General features: G+C 40.0%; 1 protein-coding gene across 2 annotated transcripts in view; it reads left to right on the top strand.

Annotated features, from left to right (window-relative positions):
* TNFAIP8 (TNF alpha induced protein 8) overlaps window positions 1-15114 on the top strand; it is a gene marked incomplete at both ends in the record, with an annotated part of 62699 nt that extends 47585 nt beyond the window's left edge. For both annotated transcript variants that reach the window (XM_080698907.1, XM_080698906.1), the window contains one exon: window positions 14549-15114. In XM_080698907.1, coding sequence (XP_080555033.1) covers window positions 14549-15114 — 566 coding nt within the window. The remainder of the gene's footprint in view (window positions 1-14548) is intronic.
* Between the last annotated feature and the right edge of the window lie 3785 nt (window positions 15115-18899).

The following is an 18899-nucleotide window of genomic DNA, read 5'->3' as shown; positions in this document are numbered from 1 at the left end:
AAACATTTGCTATAAGGATTAAATTAACTAAATATGGTCACTTCTCCAAGCAAAGTAGTTAACCAGTCTATTTTTGTCAAGGGCAGGGGATAAAAGCAGTAAATTAAACAAAGAAACTACATTATTTTACTTAGAGTCCTTTTCTTTGAAACATAAAGCATTGCCTACCATATGTGAGGCCCTGGGTTCCATCCCCAGTACCACATACACATACTTACACATAACCTCCAAAAGTTTTTTCATCCCATATATAGGGTTATGTTTTTAGCCAGGGAGTACAAATTTGTTAAGCTCTGAATAAAAGGAATTGAACTAGCCAGATGTGGTGGCCTATATTCCCTGTACTTGGGAAGCTTAAACAGAAGGATCACAGGTTCAAAGCCAGCCTCAGCAACTTAGGAAGGCTCTTGGTAACTTAGCAAGACCCTTTTTCAGAATAAAACATAAAATAGGACTGGAGGTATAACTCAGAGGTACAGTCCCCAGTAACACACACACACACACACACACACACACACACACACACAGAGGAATTGAACAGATACCATGACATACCTCTATGAATTGCTGTAAAAAATATTGTTGGGTTCCACGAGGCAGGTCAGGGTGTGTATTAAGCACTTTGAAAAATGTAGAGATTAATAGACTTGGTACTTTACTTATCAAGGATCATGAGTAATTAATATAGGAATTTAACTCTCCCACCAGGCAGAAAAGCAGGTCAGCAGGAGAGATTCCACCCACTGAATTTAGAAAAACCTCTTGGAAGAGGTGGTGTATGAACTGAGGTTTATAGGACAAGCAGCCCATTTTAGGAAGGGCTGGAAGGAGAAGGCCAAGGGTCAACATACAGGTTTTCCTTGGTTTCTGTTCTCTGATGTGTAACACGTGTGCTCCTGACTTTTAATTCAAGAAGTTGCTTCATCTGAGAGAGCAGAAAAGCTCGAAGAGTGGGATTCTGCATCTGGCTCAGCAATACGTGGCACTTGATAGAAAATTCATACATGATCATTATCTTAATTTTGCCTTTGTAGAACAGCTGCACACCATAGGAGGCAGTGATATGCCTCAGCTTTGTCCCTAATTATGCACCCTGGGTTAAATCTCTTGACTTTTGAGCCCTGGTTCTCTTTTCTGACTCTCCCTTTGGGTTAAATTATTAGAGCACCAAATCAAAAATTCATATGAAAATGTTATAATGAAAATATTTTGCAAACTGTAGAATGCTGTACACATATCAACTGTAATCTTGTTGTTTACTTGTCTTTGTGACCAGAAAGCAACCTGATGAGACCAGGAAGTCCTGTTGACCATTGAAGCAATTTTGATGGCTGGCTCACTAACTATACTTGACTCTAATGTGATGGTTTTATATATCTGTTACTGGTTTTCTCTTTTTCTCTCTCTCTTTCTTCTTTCTTTCTTTCTTTCTTTCTTTCTTTCTTTCTTTCTTTCTTTCTTTTTTGCAGTACTGGGGATTGAACCCAGGGGCACTCTGTCTCTGAGCTGTTTTATTCTCTATCTTGAAACAGTCTCACTAAGTTGCAGAGGGCCTCACTAAGTAGCTGAGGCTGTCCACCAACCACAATCCGATCCTCCTGTTTCGGCATCCCAAAAGCTGGGATTACAAGTGTGCACCACCACACCCGGCTGTTACTGGTTTTCTGAGTGCTCCATGAGTATATTCATCAGGAGTGTGGGCCTCTGGCAGGGTGGGAGAACTTCAGGTAGAAAAGTATAAAAAATCATAAAGCTGTTAGGAGGATTTTCTTCTATATTCTAGTGAAAGATTGGATTATGTCAACAGTGAAAAGGCTTTATATTCTTAAGAACATAGGTAAATAAATCCAGCTTAATTGAAATATCTTTAAGAAAAATTAGTGTATTCTAATTCAACATAATAAACACAGGACTTATTTAATTTGAAAAGAAAAGCAATCATTCCCTAAAGTCAGACTTGTATAAATAATTGTAGGGTATTTTCATTTAATTTCATGTCCAGATGTAGTCTAGTGAAGGAGTTAGGCCCTGTTCAAACTTTGATTTGAAATATCATCTAGAAAGAAACCAACTTTTCTATATTGGATATTATCAAAATTCTTTGAGGCTTTAATGTAATGTGTTCTATTCCAAAAACAGTTTCTCTGGGTTCCATGAACCTTTTTTCTCATGAAAAAAATTGAGACAGAACTAAGTCTGTTAAAAGTCTACTTTCAGCATGATTTTGTGGCCAAAGTATATTTGTGTGGAATTTTAAGAATAGTGTTCTTAACCCTGGGATAGTGATACATGCCTGTAATCCCAGGATTTGGGAGGATGAGACAGAAGGATTTCAGGTTCGAGGCCAGCCTCAGCAGTTTAGGGAGACCCTGGAACAAAAGCGCTAGGGGTGTAGCTCAGAAGTAGAGTGCCCCTGTGTTCAATCTCCAGTACTGATCCCTGCTCAAAAAACCAGAACAGTTTTCTAGGGGTGCACAGGTCCTCTGACTTTACCGTATAGCAAAATCACATAAGATGTTTCTTAAAAGTTTCTTAGACCAGGTGTGTTGGCACACTCTTGTAATCCCAGCATTTGGGAGGCTAAGAAAGGAGAATCATGATTTGTAGACAGCCTCAGCTACTTAGTGAGGCCCTTTGCAACTCAGTGAGACCCTGTTTCAAAATAAAGAATAAAAAATAGGGCTGTGGATGTGGCTTGGAGGTAGAAAGTCCCTGGGTTCCATCCCCAGTACTAAAAAAAAAAAAAAAAAAGGAGGAGGAGGAGGAGAAGGAAGTCCTCCCTGGGTTCCATCCCCAGTACTGAAAAAAAAGGAGGGGGAGGAGGAAGAGGAGGAGAAGGAGGAGGAGGAGGAGGAGGAGGGGGAGGAGGTCGTCCCTGGATTCCATCCCTAGTACTGCACAAAAAAAAAAAAAAAAGGAGGAGGAGGTGGTGGTTGTTGTCCCTGGATTCCATCCCCAGTACTGCAAAAAAAAAAAGGAGGAGGAGGAGGAGGAGGAGGAAAGGAAGGAAGGGAGAGAGGGAGGGAGGGGGGGAGGGAGGGAGGAAGGAAGGAAGGAAGGAAGGAAGGAGAAAAGTTTCTTAGACTGCAGTCCTGGAGATCCTGATGCAACAGGTCTCCTAACTACTAAGACACTTCCAAGCTCTTCTGATCCTGCTGGCCCATGACACTGAGAATCCTGTCCTAGGCACCTGCAATCTTGCTTCTCCCTCCCCCAACCCTCCTGAAAACTGAGTGCTGGACATTGTACTAAGTATTTCCAAGGACTTGATAATAAGTTATACGTAGTTAATATTTTATTTTTTTCTAAAATCCCTAGAGCACACACATCTTTTGGTGTTTGACATACCCACTGGTGAAGCAGAACTTTTAACCCCTAACTACCAGTAGGAAGTCAGCTCTGGAATGAAGTCACATTTATTTATGAGGTCAGTCTCCTTTTGGGCAGCCTTCCCATAGCTAGCCCCCTGCATCACTCCACGCAGAAAAATGAATGTGCCTTTCTTTGTGTGCCTTCCTGCTACAAAGTGAACTGCTGGCACATGCTCTGCCCGTGCACTCATCCACACTCTCCCTTCCCATATTAGTCTGAGCACCTGGGAAGTTAAGTATCCTTGAAACCACAGTGTCTGATGCATTATAAACACTCTGTGGCAGAGTCCAGCTTCTCACCTGCATACTCTGGCTCTGGAATCTGTGCTCGGGATCCCTCTATTTCCTGACTACATGTCTTGCCCTCTTTCTACTTGCACAAGATCATTACGAATCCACTCCAGACAAATAACAGGAACCTACAAAATTTGCTAGCCTGTTATTTTCAATGACCTTATCCTATGGATTTGTTACTGGGTCCTATGTGAAATTGGTTTGGAAAATTTAGGTAAGCAAAGTTAAAGTGTTTCTTTACTGCACAAACCATCAAGACCTTTAATATCAACACATTTGTGCATCTCCAGAGGGGACTTTGGTGTGTACTTCTTCTAAAACCTCTTTAACTAGAGAGATCCCCCCAATAAGGTTCTTTTTTTTTAAGGGGAGTAAAAGGTTTATTGGAAGCAGCAGGGAAGGGGGAGAAGGGTGGCTGAACACCCCCAAAGGGGCTGGAACTCTGGGTCCAGCAGCTGCCTTCAGGACAATACTTGAGAGTAGCCCAAGCCGAATTGCCTTCAGGTGCAGGCTGCTTTCTTGGAACTCCGGGTCCAGTAGCTGCCTTCAGGGTCACTACCCGAGTGTCACCCGAGCCAAGTGCCCATCAGTTGCAAACTACTTTCTCCCAGAGTCCACGCGATCTGCCAAAAAAGAGGTATAGGTCACCCCTAGAGGCCTGGTCAGCCATGATGTCCAGCGGAGGCCTTCAGGTCACTACTCAAGAGTCGCCCGAGCCACCAGAGCCACATGCCCTCCGATGCACTCTACCTTCTCTCAGGGCCAACACGACCTGCAAGAGAGAGAACAGCTCCCCAAAAAGGGAGGGGGTCCCGAGAGGGAAAGTCCCCTTTTGCCATCGAGTAAGGCAAAGGCCTGACCGCTTGCAAATCCATTTTTGGTTAGGGTGACTTTGGGGATTCCAAGGAGAATTTGCATAGGGTATTTGCAAGTCCTTTGAAGGGTCTCCTTTCAGGAAGCTCTGGCCTTCTTATCTCTGAGCCTTTGGAGTTTCAGGCATTTGTCGCCCCTCAGGAAACTCAGGAAATTAACTTTTTTCTAAGAAGGCCTTTTCCCTATCTGCTTATTTCCTTTCTATCTCCTCAATCCCCCCTTCCGAATAGGAAACCCTAACTGCCGTTAGGGAAACGGGCGATGACCACTCTTAGCGACTTCCTGCTGTAAGGGGGCATAGGTGCTTCTTAATCTGAAGAACTAGTTTTTTAGCATAAGTTACGGGGGAAATTTGGCTTATTCCTATGGGGTTTCCAAGAAATTCCTCCTGTCATAAATATGTGTATGAATTCTTACTTTTGATCCTTTCTTACTTAAGTAGGGGGACTATTTAACATTTACCAGGGACAATTACAGACGTGTTGGCATGGCATAATTACTAACAGCACCTTTTCAAAAGATACTTGATGATAAACTATATGATCATCCTAAGCACAGTATGCACCTGGCATTAAATAGAAAATCCAGATTATCTGCTTGTTACCTTCCTGCCACCTGTTGAAGGAGTCTCACTGCTATTGAGTGGGGGCCGCAGAGGTTGAGTTCCTCCAGCACATCACCATTTTATATCAGTTGAGCACGGAACTGTGGACACTGCACACTTTATTCTCCCTCACTCCAAAGTTACATTTCTTAGGAACTTCACACTGCTCAGTAGCTATTTATGTATTTGCTTGTCTGTGCAGGGCACTGTGGGACTTTGATATGATGCCAAAAATCTAAGAACAGTTGTTGCCTCTTCTAAGGAGAAGCTGGGGTCAGAGCTGTGCAGTGGGTGGTAAAACCAAGGAGACTTTTCACTTTATATATTTATATTCTATTTTTGAGCAATGTAAGTATATTACTTTTTTAGATTAAATTCTAAAATGCCTTAAAACCACCTAGGTTGTTCCCGAAAAATACAGGCTGTTTGAAGCCCAGCTGGCTTCATCTACCTTATGATCTGTTTTCTTCCTGATAAAGTCTCTTTCTTTTTTATTTCACTTTTTTTTAGCCAGATATTTTGAGATCTTCCCATATCACCAAGAAGTAGCTTTCCAGCCGGGCGTGGTGGCGCACGCTTGTAATCCCAGCATTTGGGAGGCTGAGACTGGAGGATCGCGGTTCGCGGACAGCCTCAGCTACCTAGTGAAGCCCTCTGCAACTCAGTGAGACCCAGTTTCAAAATAAAGAATAAAAAACAGGGCAGGGGATATAGCCCAGAGGTCGAATGCCCCTGGATTTCACCCCCAGACCCACAAAAAAAAGAAGTATCTTTCCTTAAGTTCATGTATTATATAGTTGTTCTAAGAATAGCTTGAAGTTGGACTTGAGTTCAAGTCCATCTCTACCATTTCATTTTTCTGGGCCTCAGTTACCTCATCTGTAAAGTGGGTATAATAATAACCCCCCTCGTAGGGTGGGTGTGAAATTTCAATTAGATAATTCAAGTTCTGGGTAATTTCAGCGATCATATAATAAGAATTTTTAAATGATGACACTATTATTTATTTTTATTTTTATCATCATTATTGCCTAGGATATTAAATGGGTTCTTGTGTCTAGAAACCCTTTGCACTGACTTTGGGAGTGGTATAATTCATCTTTTCCTATAACCTCTGTTCTCAGAGGTTATAAAGACTGACATTCTTTGATGTCCAACCATACTGTTCCATATAAGCATCACCAAACCTTTCTCCATTTCTAGAACTAGATAGACCAACCTATAAGCCATAGAGATGTTTTGTCAGAGTTTATCCTGTAAAGACAATCAAGACATCACATGGATTCCTAGGGCAAATTGATGGGTCAGAGGAGGACAGAGATAGGGTCTGAGGAGTTTGAAAACTCCTGACATTTTCAAGATCATCACAAAACTAATCTGTGGGGATAAAGGGCACAAAGGTGCCCCCCAAATCATGAAGCGATTCCAGAATTAAAGTAGAAAATACAGCTAAGATCGCAGGAATTAATTTCAGGATTTAATTTTTCTTGCCTACAAATTTAGCCAATAGAGGAGATAAAGAAGAATGAGTAGAAAAAGCACAGTGTGTGCAAATATGCAAACCCAGGGCTTGGATCTCTGCTCCTCAGCTTCAGGTCTATGGAATAAGGTCGTAACAGTGAAGAGTTCCTTTGTAGTCTCTTTCATGAGCCCAGCATGTTGGTAGGTGTTTTTATATTTGTAGCTCATTAAATCTGATTTAAGCCACAACAATTGAAGTGACTGCCCACTTAGCAGATGAGAAAACTGAGAGAAGACATTAAATTGTGCCCGAGTTTACAACCCAGGAGTCATGACTCGAAGGAGCCTGTGCCCGTCCAGTCTGCTCTTGCTTGGCTTCCTGCCCTGCGTCGGTCTCTGGATCTCTGGGAGGCCTCGGAGCCGCTGGTGTGAATGCTGTGGCTTACTGGAGTGATTTGGCCAGCTGCTGTGGCTTCTGCTGTGGGTTTCACTCTGGCTTTATTTTTGGCCCATTTCATTTGCATCTTGCCCCCGTTGTGCAGCTTTGCATTGATGTGGAAATCGTTTCCCCTCTTGCCTGTTAGTGGTAGGCTATACTTATTCTCTGTGAGCCAATCTTCTCTAGGTAAAATAACCTTATGTTTCCTATCAGAGTCCTTGAAGTTGGATCTGTTGCTAACAAGAGAATCAACACCTTAAAATTTTTTTTTCTTCTAAAGAACTGAAATGGGTTGTACTTTTTAAAATGAAAAATAACGTTTTATCATGAAAAAAGAAATACAACTTCTTATTAGCTAAACCTTGTGAGGCTCTTTTCACACAACCATCTGGCATTTCACATTTCACATTCACAGTTTCAGAATACTTTGGAAGGAGTTGATTAATTTTGACCAAATGTGATTCAGTATTAAAGAACGTTAGGGTATGTTTGAAGTTTGACTTGTTACATTCTTTAAGCAAGCCTATGGAGAAGGCTGTCCCATGGCAGGCATTGTGGAAAATACTTCTAGGTGGACCCTACGCATTTGTCTTGGAACAACTCCTAGAGGTTGGGATCACTATTCTCAGCTTACAGATGAGGAAACCGAGTTTCAGCAATATCCCTAAGCAGTATGGTAGTTCAAGGAACCATTAATCGCAGAGTATTTGAACTTTTACCAGTACACTTACTTAACTTTTTCAGGATCCTGAGAGAATAAGTTGTCACAGGAAAAGAACACTAGGACACCAAAGTTCATACTACAGTTATTTTAATCCAAATATTTTTTATTTAAAAATCCTAATATGTTTTAAAGGCATGTTTTTTAAACTCATGACTCATATATATGCAACTTGGATGTCTCAAAGATTTTTCTTAACTCAATTAGTAATGGATTCATTAAATTCTTAAAATTGGCTTAAAGAGAATCCTAAGAGCAAGCACAGGCCAAACAAGAAAACTGGGAATCAGTGGCAGGTCCAGTGGGCAGATTTTATTTACATCTCTGTAGATAAGAGCCATTTGTAACATGTTCAGTGTTCTACAATTTACAGAATTAGAAAATGGCTAAATGAAGGACAATGAAAGAAATTTGGAAGGGCTTGTTAGACAATTCTTAGTACTCCATGGAAAAGATATTGAGTGAGAGTGGAGATTTGAAAATCATCATATTCTCTGTCACCTTTTTCAATGAGCATGTATTTTTTGGAGAGGGTATGAGACACGGAGTGAGTGACTTGGCTTGTTGCTGTGTCAGTGTACCTTCCTGGCTGTTAACCAGTAGAGGTCAGGAAAATGCCTCTATGCCAAAATGTACGCTCAGTGTCAGGGTAAGGATCCAGGTTCATTGATTCTCCCAGACCATGTTCTCTTGTGTGACAACCTCTATCTTATGATGACATAGTGCAGTTTTAGGGTGAAGGTGCCTGGTGCTTGTCTTCTGTCTCTGGATGATAAGATTACCTCCAGCTGCTGCCACCATTGCTGCTTGTGACCCTCCCAGGATCAGCCCAACTCTAGTTCCCATCTCTGCAGCTTCTGCTGGCTGTGGCCCTCACCCACTTCCTGTCCTCCCCCTCTTTCCTCCTTCCTTCTCTCTTCTCTTTCGCTTGTGGTCAGTTTCTTCTCTATCCTGTTGAATTCCTACTTTGGGGTCAGGAGCGTGGAGGAGGTGTCACTGGACATCCTCAGCGGTTCCCAGAGCTCCCTGCAGGCAGCTTAGCTCTGAGCCTGCCCATTGCTTCTAACAGTGCTTATTTTGGTTCCACTTCTCACCAGTGGTGCCTTTTCATGAAGTCCTATTTAGATTTGGAGTTATTCAGATGCAAGAGAGCCAAGGTTTCACATATTTGTTTTAAAAACCTTTATTAGCTGACCACAACAGCCAGATATGCTCTTTAAATTGTTTTCTTTTTCATCCTCATACTGGGCCCACTGAATTAAATTTTAATGTGCAATGACATTTGCCTTCATGGTCACCATTTACTAGTTCTAGGTTGGGTAAAAAAAGATATGTATTTGCTGGTGACACTGTAAAGAAAGTGATTCTTCACCATACAGTATTAGCAAATCCTTAGTAGGAGTACATAGGGAGTATTTTTGTTAATTTTTATAACTATGGTGTTTCAATAATCGATATTATTTCATATTGCTTAATATTTGTTCTCTTTTTAGCACTTTTTTTGTGTGTACACATAGGCCAGTATACTTTTACCGCCAATATATTTATCTTCAACTTAACTTAGTTAAATTAATTTATTTTGTAGTACTGGGGATGGAACCTAGGGGCATTTTGCCTCTAATCTATACCACCAACCCTATTTTATTTTTATCTGGAAATAGGGTCTCACTTAATTGCAAAGGACCTAAGTTGCTGTGAGGCTGGCTGCAATCCTGTAATCCTCCTGTCTCAACCTCCCAAGTACTGGGATTACAAGTATGCACCACCACACCCAGCTTGTCTCCAACCTTATGATCATTGATGCTAACACTAGGATTCCTCAAATATCAATTTTCTTTCTAGAAAACATTGCTGAAACTGTCTATTTGATTAAGTCAGAGAAGAAGGGAAGTAAAGATAAATAGTATAAAATAATATTTACTCTCCATTTTTATCAGTTTTTTTTTTTTTTTTTTTGCAGTACTGGGGATAGAACCCAGGTGCATTGTACTTTCAAGCTATACCCCTAGCCCTATTTTTTGTTCTTTATTTTCAAACAGGGTTTCACTGAGTTGCAAAGGGCCTTATTAAGTAGCTGAGACTGTCCATGAACTGAGATTCACCTGTCTCAGCCTCCCAAATGCTGGGTTTATAAGCGTGCATCACCATGCCCAGCTCTGTCAAACACAGAGGTAGTTCTTTGTATGTTTTTGATGTATGGCTTCACTTTTTTATTAGTCATCATTGACAAGTCTTTTTCCAAAGGCAAGTGTACCCATCGTACTAGTCAAAGGCTGAATTGGTACTTTCCACACTTTCTTTGTAAGGAATATTTATACACATCTTAGCTCCCAGGACATGCCTTTGCCCACCTCTCTCTCACAAGTTTAAATCTAGATCCAGTGAGAAGCAGAGGTGGGTCTATGTTTAATCTTCCACTACCTTATACCTCGCTTTTACTCAAAATATTTGTATTATTGGCCTTGGATATTTTCTGTTTGTACACAACAAATGTCTCATCTTTTTTTTTTTTTTTCTGGTGGTACTGGGGCTCCTGGAAACCCTTCTACCTGTACACTCCCAGACCTATTTTATACTTTTTAAAATTTGGAAACAGGGTCTCTTAAGCCAGTATGGCTGGCTTCGAACCTGCGCTATCCTCCTGTCTCTGCCTTCCAAGTGCGGGGGATTACAAGCGTCCGCCACCACACCTGGCTTCAAATGTCTCATCTTTAAAATAACTGATTGATGGCAAGAGAAACCACACTCTGAAGTACACTGGTGAAGTCACATATTTAGTGAGATAAACCAAATAACTATTTCTCTAGCTTTTACAACAAGTTAGTAAAAACACCTACATGTGTATTTAAAACTCTCATTTAGTAAGCTGGCATGTTTTTGTTGAGAAGTATTTAAATATAGTAAAGAGATGGGAGAAGGTGACTTCTGCTTCAACACCAGGCACCCTTCCATGCCAAGGAGATACTCCACGGGCAAGATGGTTTTTGCCCTCAGAGAGCGTAGACCTCAATGGAGAAAGGCAAACAACAAAAAATTAGGCAAATCATGAGGATTTCAGGATTAAAGAGGTGTGATGAATAGCAAAGAACATTTTTAATTAACATTTTAAAAATGTGGTGTGAAAAGAGATTGGAAAGGGGCTTGCACTAGGTGGCATCTGTGAAGTTGGGGAGGAAATGGTTGGACTCTAAAGATTTGAGAAGAAAGTAAAATAGAAAGAGCTTGATGGAGCCGAGTAAGGGGGAAGAAGGTGTGGTGAATGATTCCCAGGTTTGAGATAGTATAAAATCGGGGAGAAGCACTTTTGGGGGCAGGAGAGAATCAAAGATTCCATCTTGAACATTGCACTTTTGTGATGCCTGCAGAATCACAAAGGAAAAGGAAATCTTGAATACTTTTACAAAATGAGTCTGGAAAAGAGGTGAAGGCTGAGTTATAACCAGGAGCTGTTGGCACGTGGGTGGCATCTGGAGCCGTGGGAGTGGATGAGATCACACAGGGGTGAGAATAGACAGAAGAAGAAGAAGAAGAAGGAGGAGGAGGAGGAGGAGGAGGAGGAGGAGGAGGAGGAGGAGGAGGAGGAGAGAAAACTTGGTCCAGAGCTAGCTCTGAGATATACCAGGCCATTAAAGGATCTGGTAGAGCATGTGGGGCTGACAAATGAGCCTGAGCAGGAGTGGCTAACGGCAGTTAATGTGCAAGAGAGAAAAAAAAATCATATTTTATGATCACAGACACCACACATCCCTGGCCAGCAACTCTCAGCCACAACCTCTAGTTGGCTCAGAAAAAAGTCTTTTCTACTGTGGGAAAATAAATTCACCACATGCATGTCTTCCTGGGGGAGGGGAAGAGCTGCTTTATCCTCATTTGAAAAGACTGCACTGGAAAAATCCAAAGAAGAAACTGAAGGTGTGACATAGCTGCCCTGTTTCTAAATGAGGTTTGACGTTCCACCAGGATGCACTGAAAGCCTCAGAGATCAGCTTCCCTGTTCTGGGTCAGATTTGGTTACCAGTAAACCAGGAATGATCTTGCTTAGTCGGCAGAAGGTTTGCCTTTACGTCTCTTATAGGAAATTAAAGCGCTGCTGCATAGAGTTTTGTTTCTCAACATTGTGCAATTTAGTAAGGAAAGAAGAAGAGGTACAAACTTGCTAGTGGATCCTTGGATGAAGTAGCACAGAGGAATCCTAGGCACACATCACCATCTAGTCCCAGTGTTCCACAACATAAAGCATGTCCATCTGAAAGACATTTCAGTAAATCCCAGATGAGGCTGTGTCAAGTTCTAAAAGATTTAAAATGACAAACTTTCAACTTTATGCAAAATATATTGCTGTGTATCTGAAAATGATTGGCTAGTCTTTCCTATATAAATCAGATTTATTTCTTTGTTGAGGTACATATCAGGAGTTCTAAGATGAAAGATGGCCCTTGGTCTTAATGTGGTAATATTAACTGCATGAGTGGCATTCCTTTTATATAAATTCTTTAGTGTGAATTAATATGCTTTTGCAAATCATTGAAAAACAGAAATGGAAATAGACTAGTGCTTGACTGACAAAAGCACTAAAGAGCTTGGCAACCTGCATAAAATTGGCTGTTTTTCATGCTTTTTCACTTTCCTTTTCTTTCCCCAAATATATTTCAGTTCTTCTTTTGCAGTTTCAGTTCATGTTTCTGCAGTTTAAATATCAACATTTCTGAGGTTACCATTTCTAGTTTAATCAGAACATTCTTTTAGTAGATATATGACATTGTAGATTTATGAGCGACATTCTGGACATCATGGGCCACTTTGTAGCTACCTATACAGTTTATATAGCTTCCTTAAACCCAAGCTTCCAATGTAATATGGCTTCTCTTTGCCCCAATTTCATACCTAAAATAACAGTTTCACATTGAAAGAGTCACTTTTCTTATAAGCCTGGATTTGTTAGCAGGTGCCGTTGGCTTCTTAACGAAGCTAGTCTGTCCAAACTAGATAATTTTTTATCAGTGATGCTCTGAATTAATTCCTACCTGCCCATGTTTTAAATATTTTTATCTTTCATTACCAAATGGTTACTTTTTAATATTTGGCCTAAGCCCATACACTGGCATGTACAGAGAGAATAGCTGCCTCTGGGCTCAGAGGTGGAATTGACACCCTAAGAAATGCACCTCTGAGATCCTCCAAGAGCAGTAGCTTTCAGATTGCCTGATGGACAGACAGAGCAGGGGAAATTGTGGTAGAAAAAAATAAACTTGGTTTGGGGAATAAATGTTTGTTTAGTATTTTCGAGCTTTCTCTAAGCTAGCAGCATTACATCTAATGTCTTATCAGTATTTAATACATACAACTATTATATGTATCTCAAACATTTGTCAAAAGTTATGATCAGGGCCAGGCGTGGTGGCGCACGCTTGTAATCCCCGCGCTTGGGAGGCGGAGACAGGAGGATCACGCAGGTTCGAAGCCAGCCGCGCTGGGTTAAGAGACCCTGTTTCCAAATAAAAAAGTATAAAAATAGGTCTGGGAGTGTAGCCTGGAGGTAGAAGGGTTTCCAGGAACCCCAGTACCACACACACAAAAAAAGTTATGATCATTCCAAACATAAACTCTTTAAGTATCAGCTTCTTCAAAGTATGTTTTTCATGTAACACATTTCAATAGCTAATGAGATATAGTTATTTCAAAATGTATAAAAATTTAAAGGGAACAATGGACTACTGATAAAAAATAACAAATAAAGCTGGGTGTGGTGGTACATGCCTGTAACCCCAGTACTTGGGACACTGAGACAGGAAGATCATAAGTTTCAGGGAAACTTAGGCCCTCTGCAACTTAGTGAGACTCTCTTAAAAAAAAAAAAAAATGAGGCTGGGAATGTAGCTCAGAGGTAGAATGTCCTGAGTTCCATCCCCAGAAACACACACACACCCCTCTGCCCAAGCAAGAAGTATTCCCTCCCCAAACCGAACTTCTGGGAGCAAACCAAACTTAAGACTGGTGAGACTAGGGGGTTTTGTTTGCTTATTTACTTGCTTTTGTTTTTTGCAAGTGGGTTATAAAACAGGACTTTTCCTTTTAATTCGCTTCTATAAGCTTGTCATTTCCTCAACATCCTGGCATTGCCTTTCATTCTCCTTTCACTTAAATGTATTTCTTTACATTGCTCTGTGTTGCTATTGCTCAGAGGACAGGTGTGGAGTAGTTGACTTTATGTTTTTAATATAGTTCATAAGGCTATACTAGGTAAAAATTGCATAAAAACCTACAAACTTTTTAAAAATCACACAGTTATTTTCAAGGAAGTTATCAATTTTTACTTATAAAGAAAGCATTAACTACATAAAAAAAATAAGGAATAAAATGAGTTAAGCCAGGTGTGGTAGCACACGCTTGTAATCCCTGCGCTTGGGAGGCTGAGACAGGAGGATCACACAGGTTTGAGGCCAGCTTCAGTTACTTAATGAGGCTCTCGGCAACTTAGCGAGACCCTGTTTCCAAATAAAATATAAAATAAGTCTGGGAGTATAGCATGGAGGTAGAAAGCCCCCTGGTTCCACCCTCAGTAATAAAATAAAATTTAAAAAGTTTGAGTTAACTATCCTGTTAACTCCACAAAAGAGAACTTAATACCTAGAAAGGCAGGAAAATGATTCTTAATTTTTTTATAGAGACATCTCAGTAGATGGGAGGCAAACCACAAAAAGTGGGAAAATGAGAAAAAAATACTCTAATTTTTTTTCCCTCTTGTTGATACTTACTGATCTTTTATTCCCCTTTCTCTTTCTCAGTGGCCACAGATGTCTTTAATTCCAAAAACCTGGCTGTTCAGGCACAAAAGAAGATCTTGGGTAAAATGGTGTCCAAATCCATCGCCACCACCCTGATAGACGACACCAGCAGTGAGGTGCTGGATGAGCTCTACAGAGTGACCAAGGAGTACACCCAGAACAAGAAGGAGGCCGAGAAGATCATCAAGAACCTCATCAAAACAGTCATCAAGCTGGCCATTCTTTACAGGAATAACCAGTTTAATCAGGACGAGCTGGCGCTGATGGAAAAGTTTAAGAAGAAAGTTCACCAGCTCGCCATGACCGTGGTCAGCTTCCATCAGGTGGATTTCACCTTTGACCGGAACGTGTTGTCCCGGCTGTTAAATGAATGCAGAGAGATGCTCCACCAAATCATTCAGCGCCACCTCACCGCCAAGTCGCATGGACGGGTTAATAATGTCTTTGATCATTTTTCAAATTGTGAATTTTTGGCTGCCTTGTATAATCCCTTTGGAAATTTTAAGCCTCACTTACAGAAACTTTGTGATGGAATCAATAAAATGTTGGATGAGGAGAACATATGAGTATGTGAGTTAAGATTGTGACTGGGATTTATTTGAAGATGGAGCACTGCTGACTCATGAAGGAAAAAAGGATAAATTTTTTTTAAAGATTACACATACTTCAGAAGACTGCCCAGTTCAACTGCCAGATGTTAATGGTAGTGCTTTTTGTGAGGTTTGTTTTATTTTGAGGAAAAGCATATTGCCAAAAATTCTGGCTAAAAGCTTCCTTGTGGGTGACAGATCTTGAGAAAGATGTATGGTTGGTAATATACATGTAAAGTTAGACAAAAAAAATTAAATATGGCTCCAAACTTTAAGACTTTTTTAGGACAATTATTGTGTTTGTGGCACATGGAATATTTCTGATATGTACAAAATTACATATTTTGGCTTATTTTTATTCTTTAGTATGTATATGTAGAAGCCAAAACATGTATGTATATGTAGTATGTATATGTTTTAAGAAGCCAAAAACTTTCCCTTGCTGTCATCACTTCTTTTGAAACAATTCAATTTTCAAGTCTATCTTTGATTCTTTCATTAAAGATTGTGGCACTGACATCCAAGAATTAAATCTGAGGCAGTCATATTGAATCCTCAGAAAACTAGAAAACTTTGTATCTCAAATCATACTATGTAAATGAACTATATCAGATATTAATTAATAATTTCCAACATAAGAATATTCTTCTGAAATTGAGTACTTCTTTTTTGTCCCAATAGTGATAATTAAGTCCTCAAAAATCGAATGACATGTTATTGCCTTGAAATGTTTGCTTAGGGCTAATCTCTGCTGTCATCTCGAAATGTGCTGATGAAATCTCCATTGTTAGCATTCATTTCACATGAAAGAGACCAAGAGAAAAACTTTCTACGATTGGTCTTGATACTGGGAAAATAAAAAGTACTTAGAAAGATTTTAAAAATTAATTTCAGAGATGAACCCATCAAAATAACTTGGGGCTATAAGGGGGAAAAGGGAAGAAAGGATAATTGCTGAATGAGCAGAAAGATGAATTCATTTCAGTGATTAAGAAGGTTTGATAAATAAAGAATGTCACTTTTTTATTTAACTCATAAGATTTTTGGTATTTTGTTATTTGCTATTTTAATGAGTAAACCAAATATTTGTACTCCAAGCAGTTGTGTTTTGTTTCTATGTAATTTTAGGTGTGTGAATAATAAAGTAGGCATTTGCTTATTCTTTAGAAAAGAAATGGAAACTTGCTGGCCAACTATATGATCTAAGAAATACCAGACCCAACCACAAGCACTAACTATTTCTTTGTCACTCAGTGTGTCTATGATTTGATGCATTGTCTGGCCTTAAATTTCCCTGCCTCCCAGAATGTTATCATTATAATAGCAGTTCCTAGCCAGGTGGTGCACGCTTGTAATCCCAGCATTCGGGAGACTGAGACAGGAGGATTACATTTCACGGACAGCCTCAGCTACTTAGGGAGGCCCTCTGCAACTCAGTGAGACCCTGTTTCAAGATAAAGAATAAAAAAAGAGGGCTGGGGGTGGGTTCCTTTGGAAAGGTCCCACAAATAAAACTTTCATAAGTTGAGATCTGCTTTAACCCTTCACAGTAGAGGGATGCAGGAAGTTTCTCTGGGGTCCTCATCGGCAAAGGCAAAGTATCTCTCTGTTTGATATTAAATCTTAATACTAAGATTTTTAACTAAAAGTAACATTCTCACTTCCTAGAGCTAGAAGTGCCCACTAACTATTATAACAATAGCATAATGACTGCATTATGTCCCTTGAGCTTCATAGCCCAAATGGCTGGTGAATAGGGCTCAGCCTCCTTCCTAGCCAGCTCTCTTTTCCTTGCATTGGAAAGCTGAAAGCAATCAGTTATGAGTTGCTGAATTGTTAAATCCTGTTCTCTACCAGACCAGTCGCAGCAGAAGTGTAGATGATGGCATGTCCCAGAGAAGATGTGAATGAGCTTCTTGCTTCTTTCCGGACATTGACAGGATCGACTAGAGAGAAGACCCAGGGACCTCTGGGCACATGTGAATCATATTGCCATACCTGCAGGGTGGCATCAAATGTGCATGGGGACGACAGGAGCAGCCCTTAGTCCTTACTTTCACACAGGGAAGGCAATAAGAAGTACAATTGTCCTTCTCTATTGGTGTGGATTCATTCTAGGATTGCTGCAGATACCCAAATCTATGGATGCTCAAGCCCCTTGTATAAAATGGCATAGCATTTGCATATAATTCACCTACATCCTCCCATATTCCTTAAATCATCTCTATATTATTTATAATATATAATGCAATGTAAGTGCTATATAGTTGTTATATTGTGTTGTTTAGGGAATAACGACAAGAAAAGTCTGTACGTGTTTAGTACAGACACTTTTTTTCAGACATTCTTTAAAAACATTTTCAATCCATAGTTGGTTGACTCCACAAATGTAGAGCCCAGTCATCAATTGGAAAAGGGGTCCTGGTTGTTAGCATTTCCCCTGGAGGGGACCCATCCATTACCTCATCAGTCTTAAAACTGGAAAAAAGAAAGGGTCACTTACAAAGCCTTGATTGCAAAGTTAATTCTGATGCAACTGGACTACCCTTTTGCATGGATTTAGTGTAGCAGGGAGTTGGGTGAGGTGGGGAACTAGAAAGAATTCAAATGTGTTGAGGGTAGGTAACTCAGAGCCACGTTAATAGTAATTTGGAGTCTTATGAACCTTTTTAGAAAATGATTTAAGATTTGGAAAAATAATTGTTATAACTGATTTTATTAATTTTGTACTGATGACATTTTTGCAAAAAATAGCTAATATAAAAATTAATAAGTTAATAACCAATGTTGACAAATGATATGTACAAAGTGGTTATTACATGCCTTGCACATTAACTCATTAGCCCCCTGCCACAGATTAGGAAACTTAGGCAAGAGAAATTAAGGCATTTGCTTGAGGTCACATAGGTATTAAGTACCACAGCCAGAATAGCAATAAAACCTTGTTTTAACTTAAATATAGTAATGTTAAAAGCAATTCTACAAACATCTTTGGCTGAGAAAATGGATATTATGCTTCTGAAATGGTTTGTCAGATAGCAACATTTTATGTAGAACTTAAATCACTATAGGTCTAACCTGTTTTCTGAAGATCTGGGTCTGACTTTGGACAAAGACATGTTTCAGAGTTTTCAACATGGCTCCTTATTTGGGGGCATCTTGTGGCTCAGATTTGTATCTCCTGTGGAACTACAATTCAAGATGCTCACCATTAAGGATGACTTTACATGACCTCCTGAGTTCCAGTGTGCCCCTCCCTACGATAGCCTTCAAGGGGAGGCACAAATCCTCTGACTACACGTAACCAGACAGATGGCCAGTGGCCAGAGGAGGTATAGCATTCATTCAGAGCTTCAACTATTTTCCAGGTCTGGAGGCTGGAAATACTTGGGTGATAAGATAAAAATTGGCTTTGTATTATTCTGTTTAGTGGACCTTTCATATACAACTTGAAATCAATTTTAAAAAAAGCAAATGTTAGAAACTTTAATGATACAGAAATATGGCTTTTTTGTCTTATACAAAAGTATCTTAAGTGTGAGCACTTATCTGGAAAGCCCCTTTTTTCCCCCACTATGTAAATACATGTTAAAACACACACACACACACACACACACACACACACACACACACACACACAGTTTAAACTCTCTGATGGAGTTCTGTTCCCCAAAGGCTGTAGTCTGTATGAATCCAATTGGTTGGAGTAGTTTTTACGGAGTTGAGATACTTGATGTAGAGTATATGAGCTGAGGTATAAT

This window comes from Muscardinus avellanarius (genome assembly GCF_963383645.1).
Source record: "Muscardinus avellanarius genome assembly, chromosome: 7".
Taxonomy (NCBI): Eukaryota; Metazoa; Chordata; class Mammalia; order Rodentia; family Gliridae; genus Muscardinus; species Muscardinus avellanarius.
This window is presented reverse-complemented; position numbering and strand designations above follow the sequence as displayed.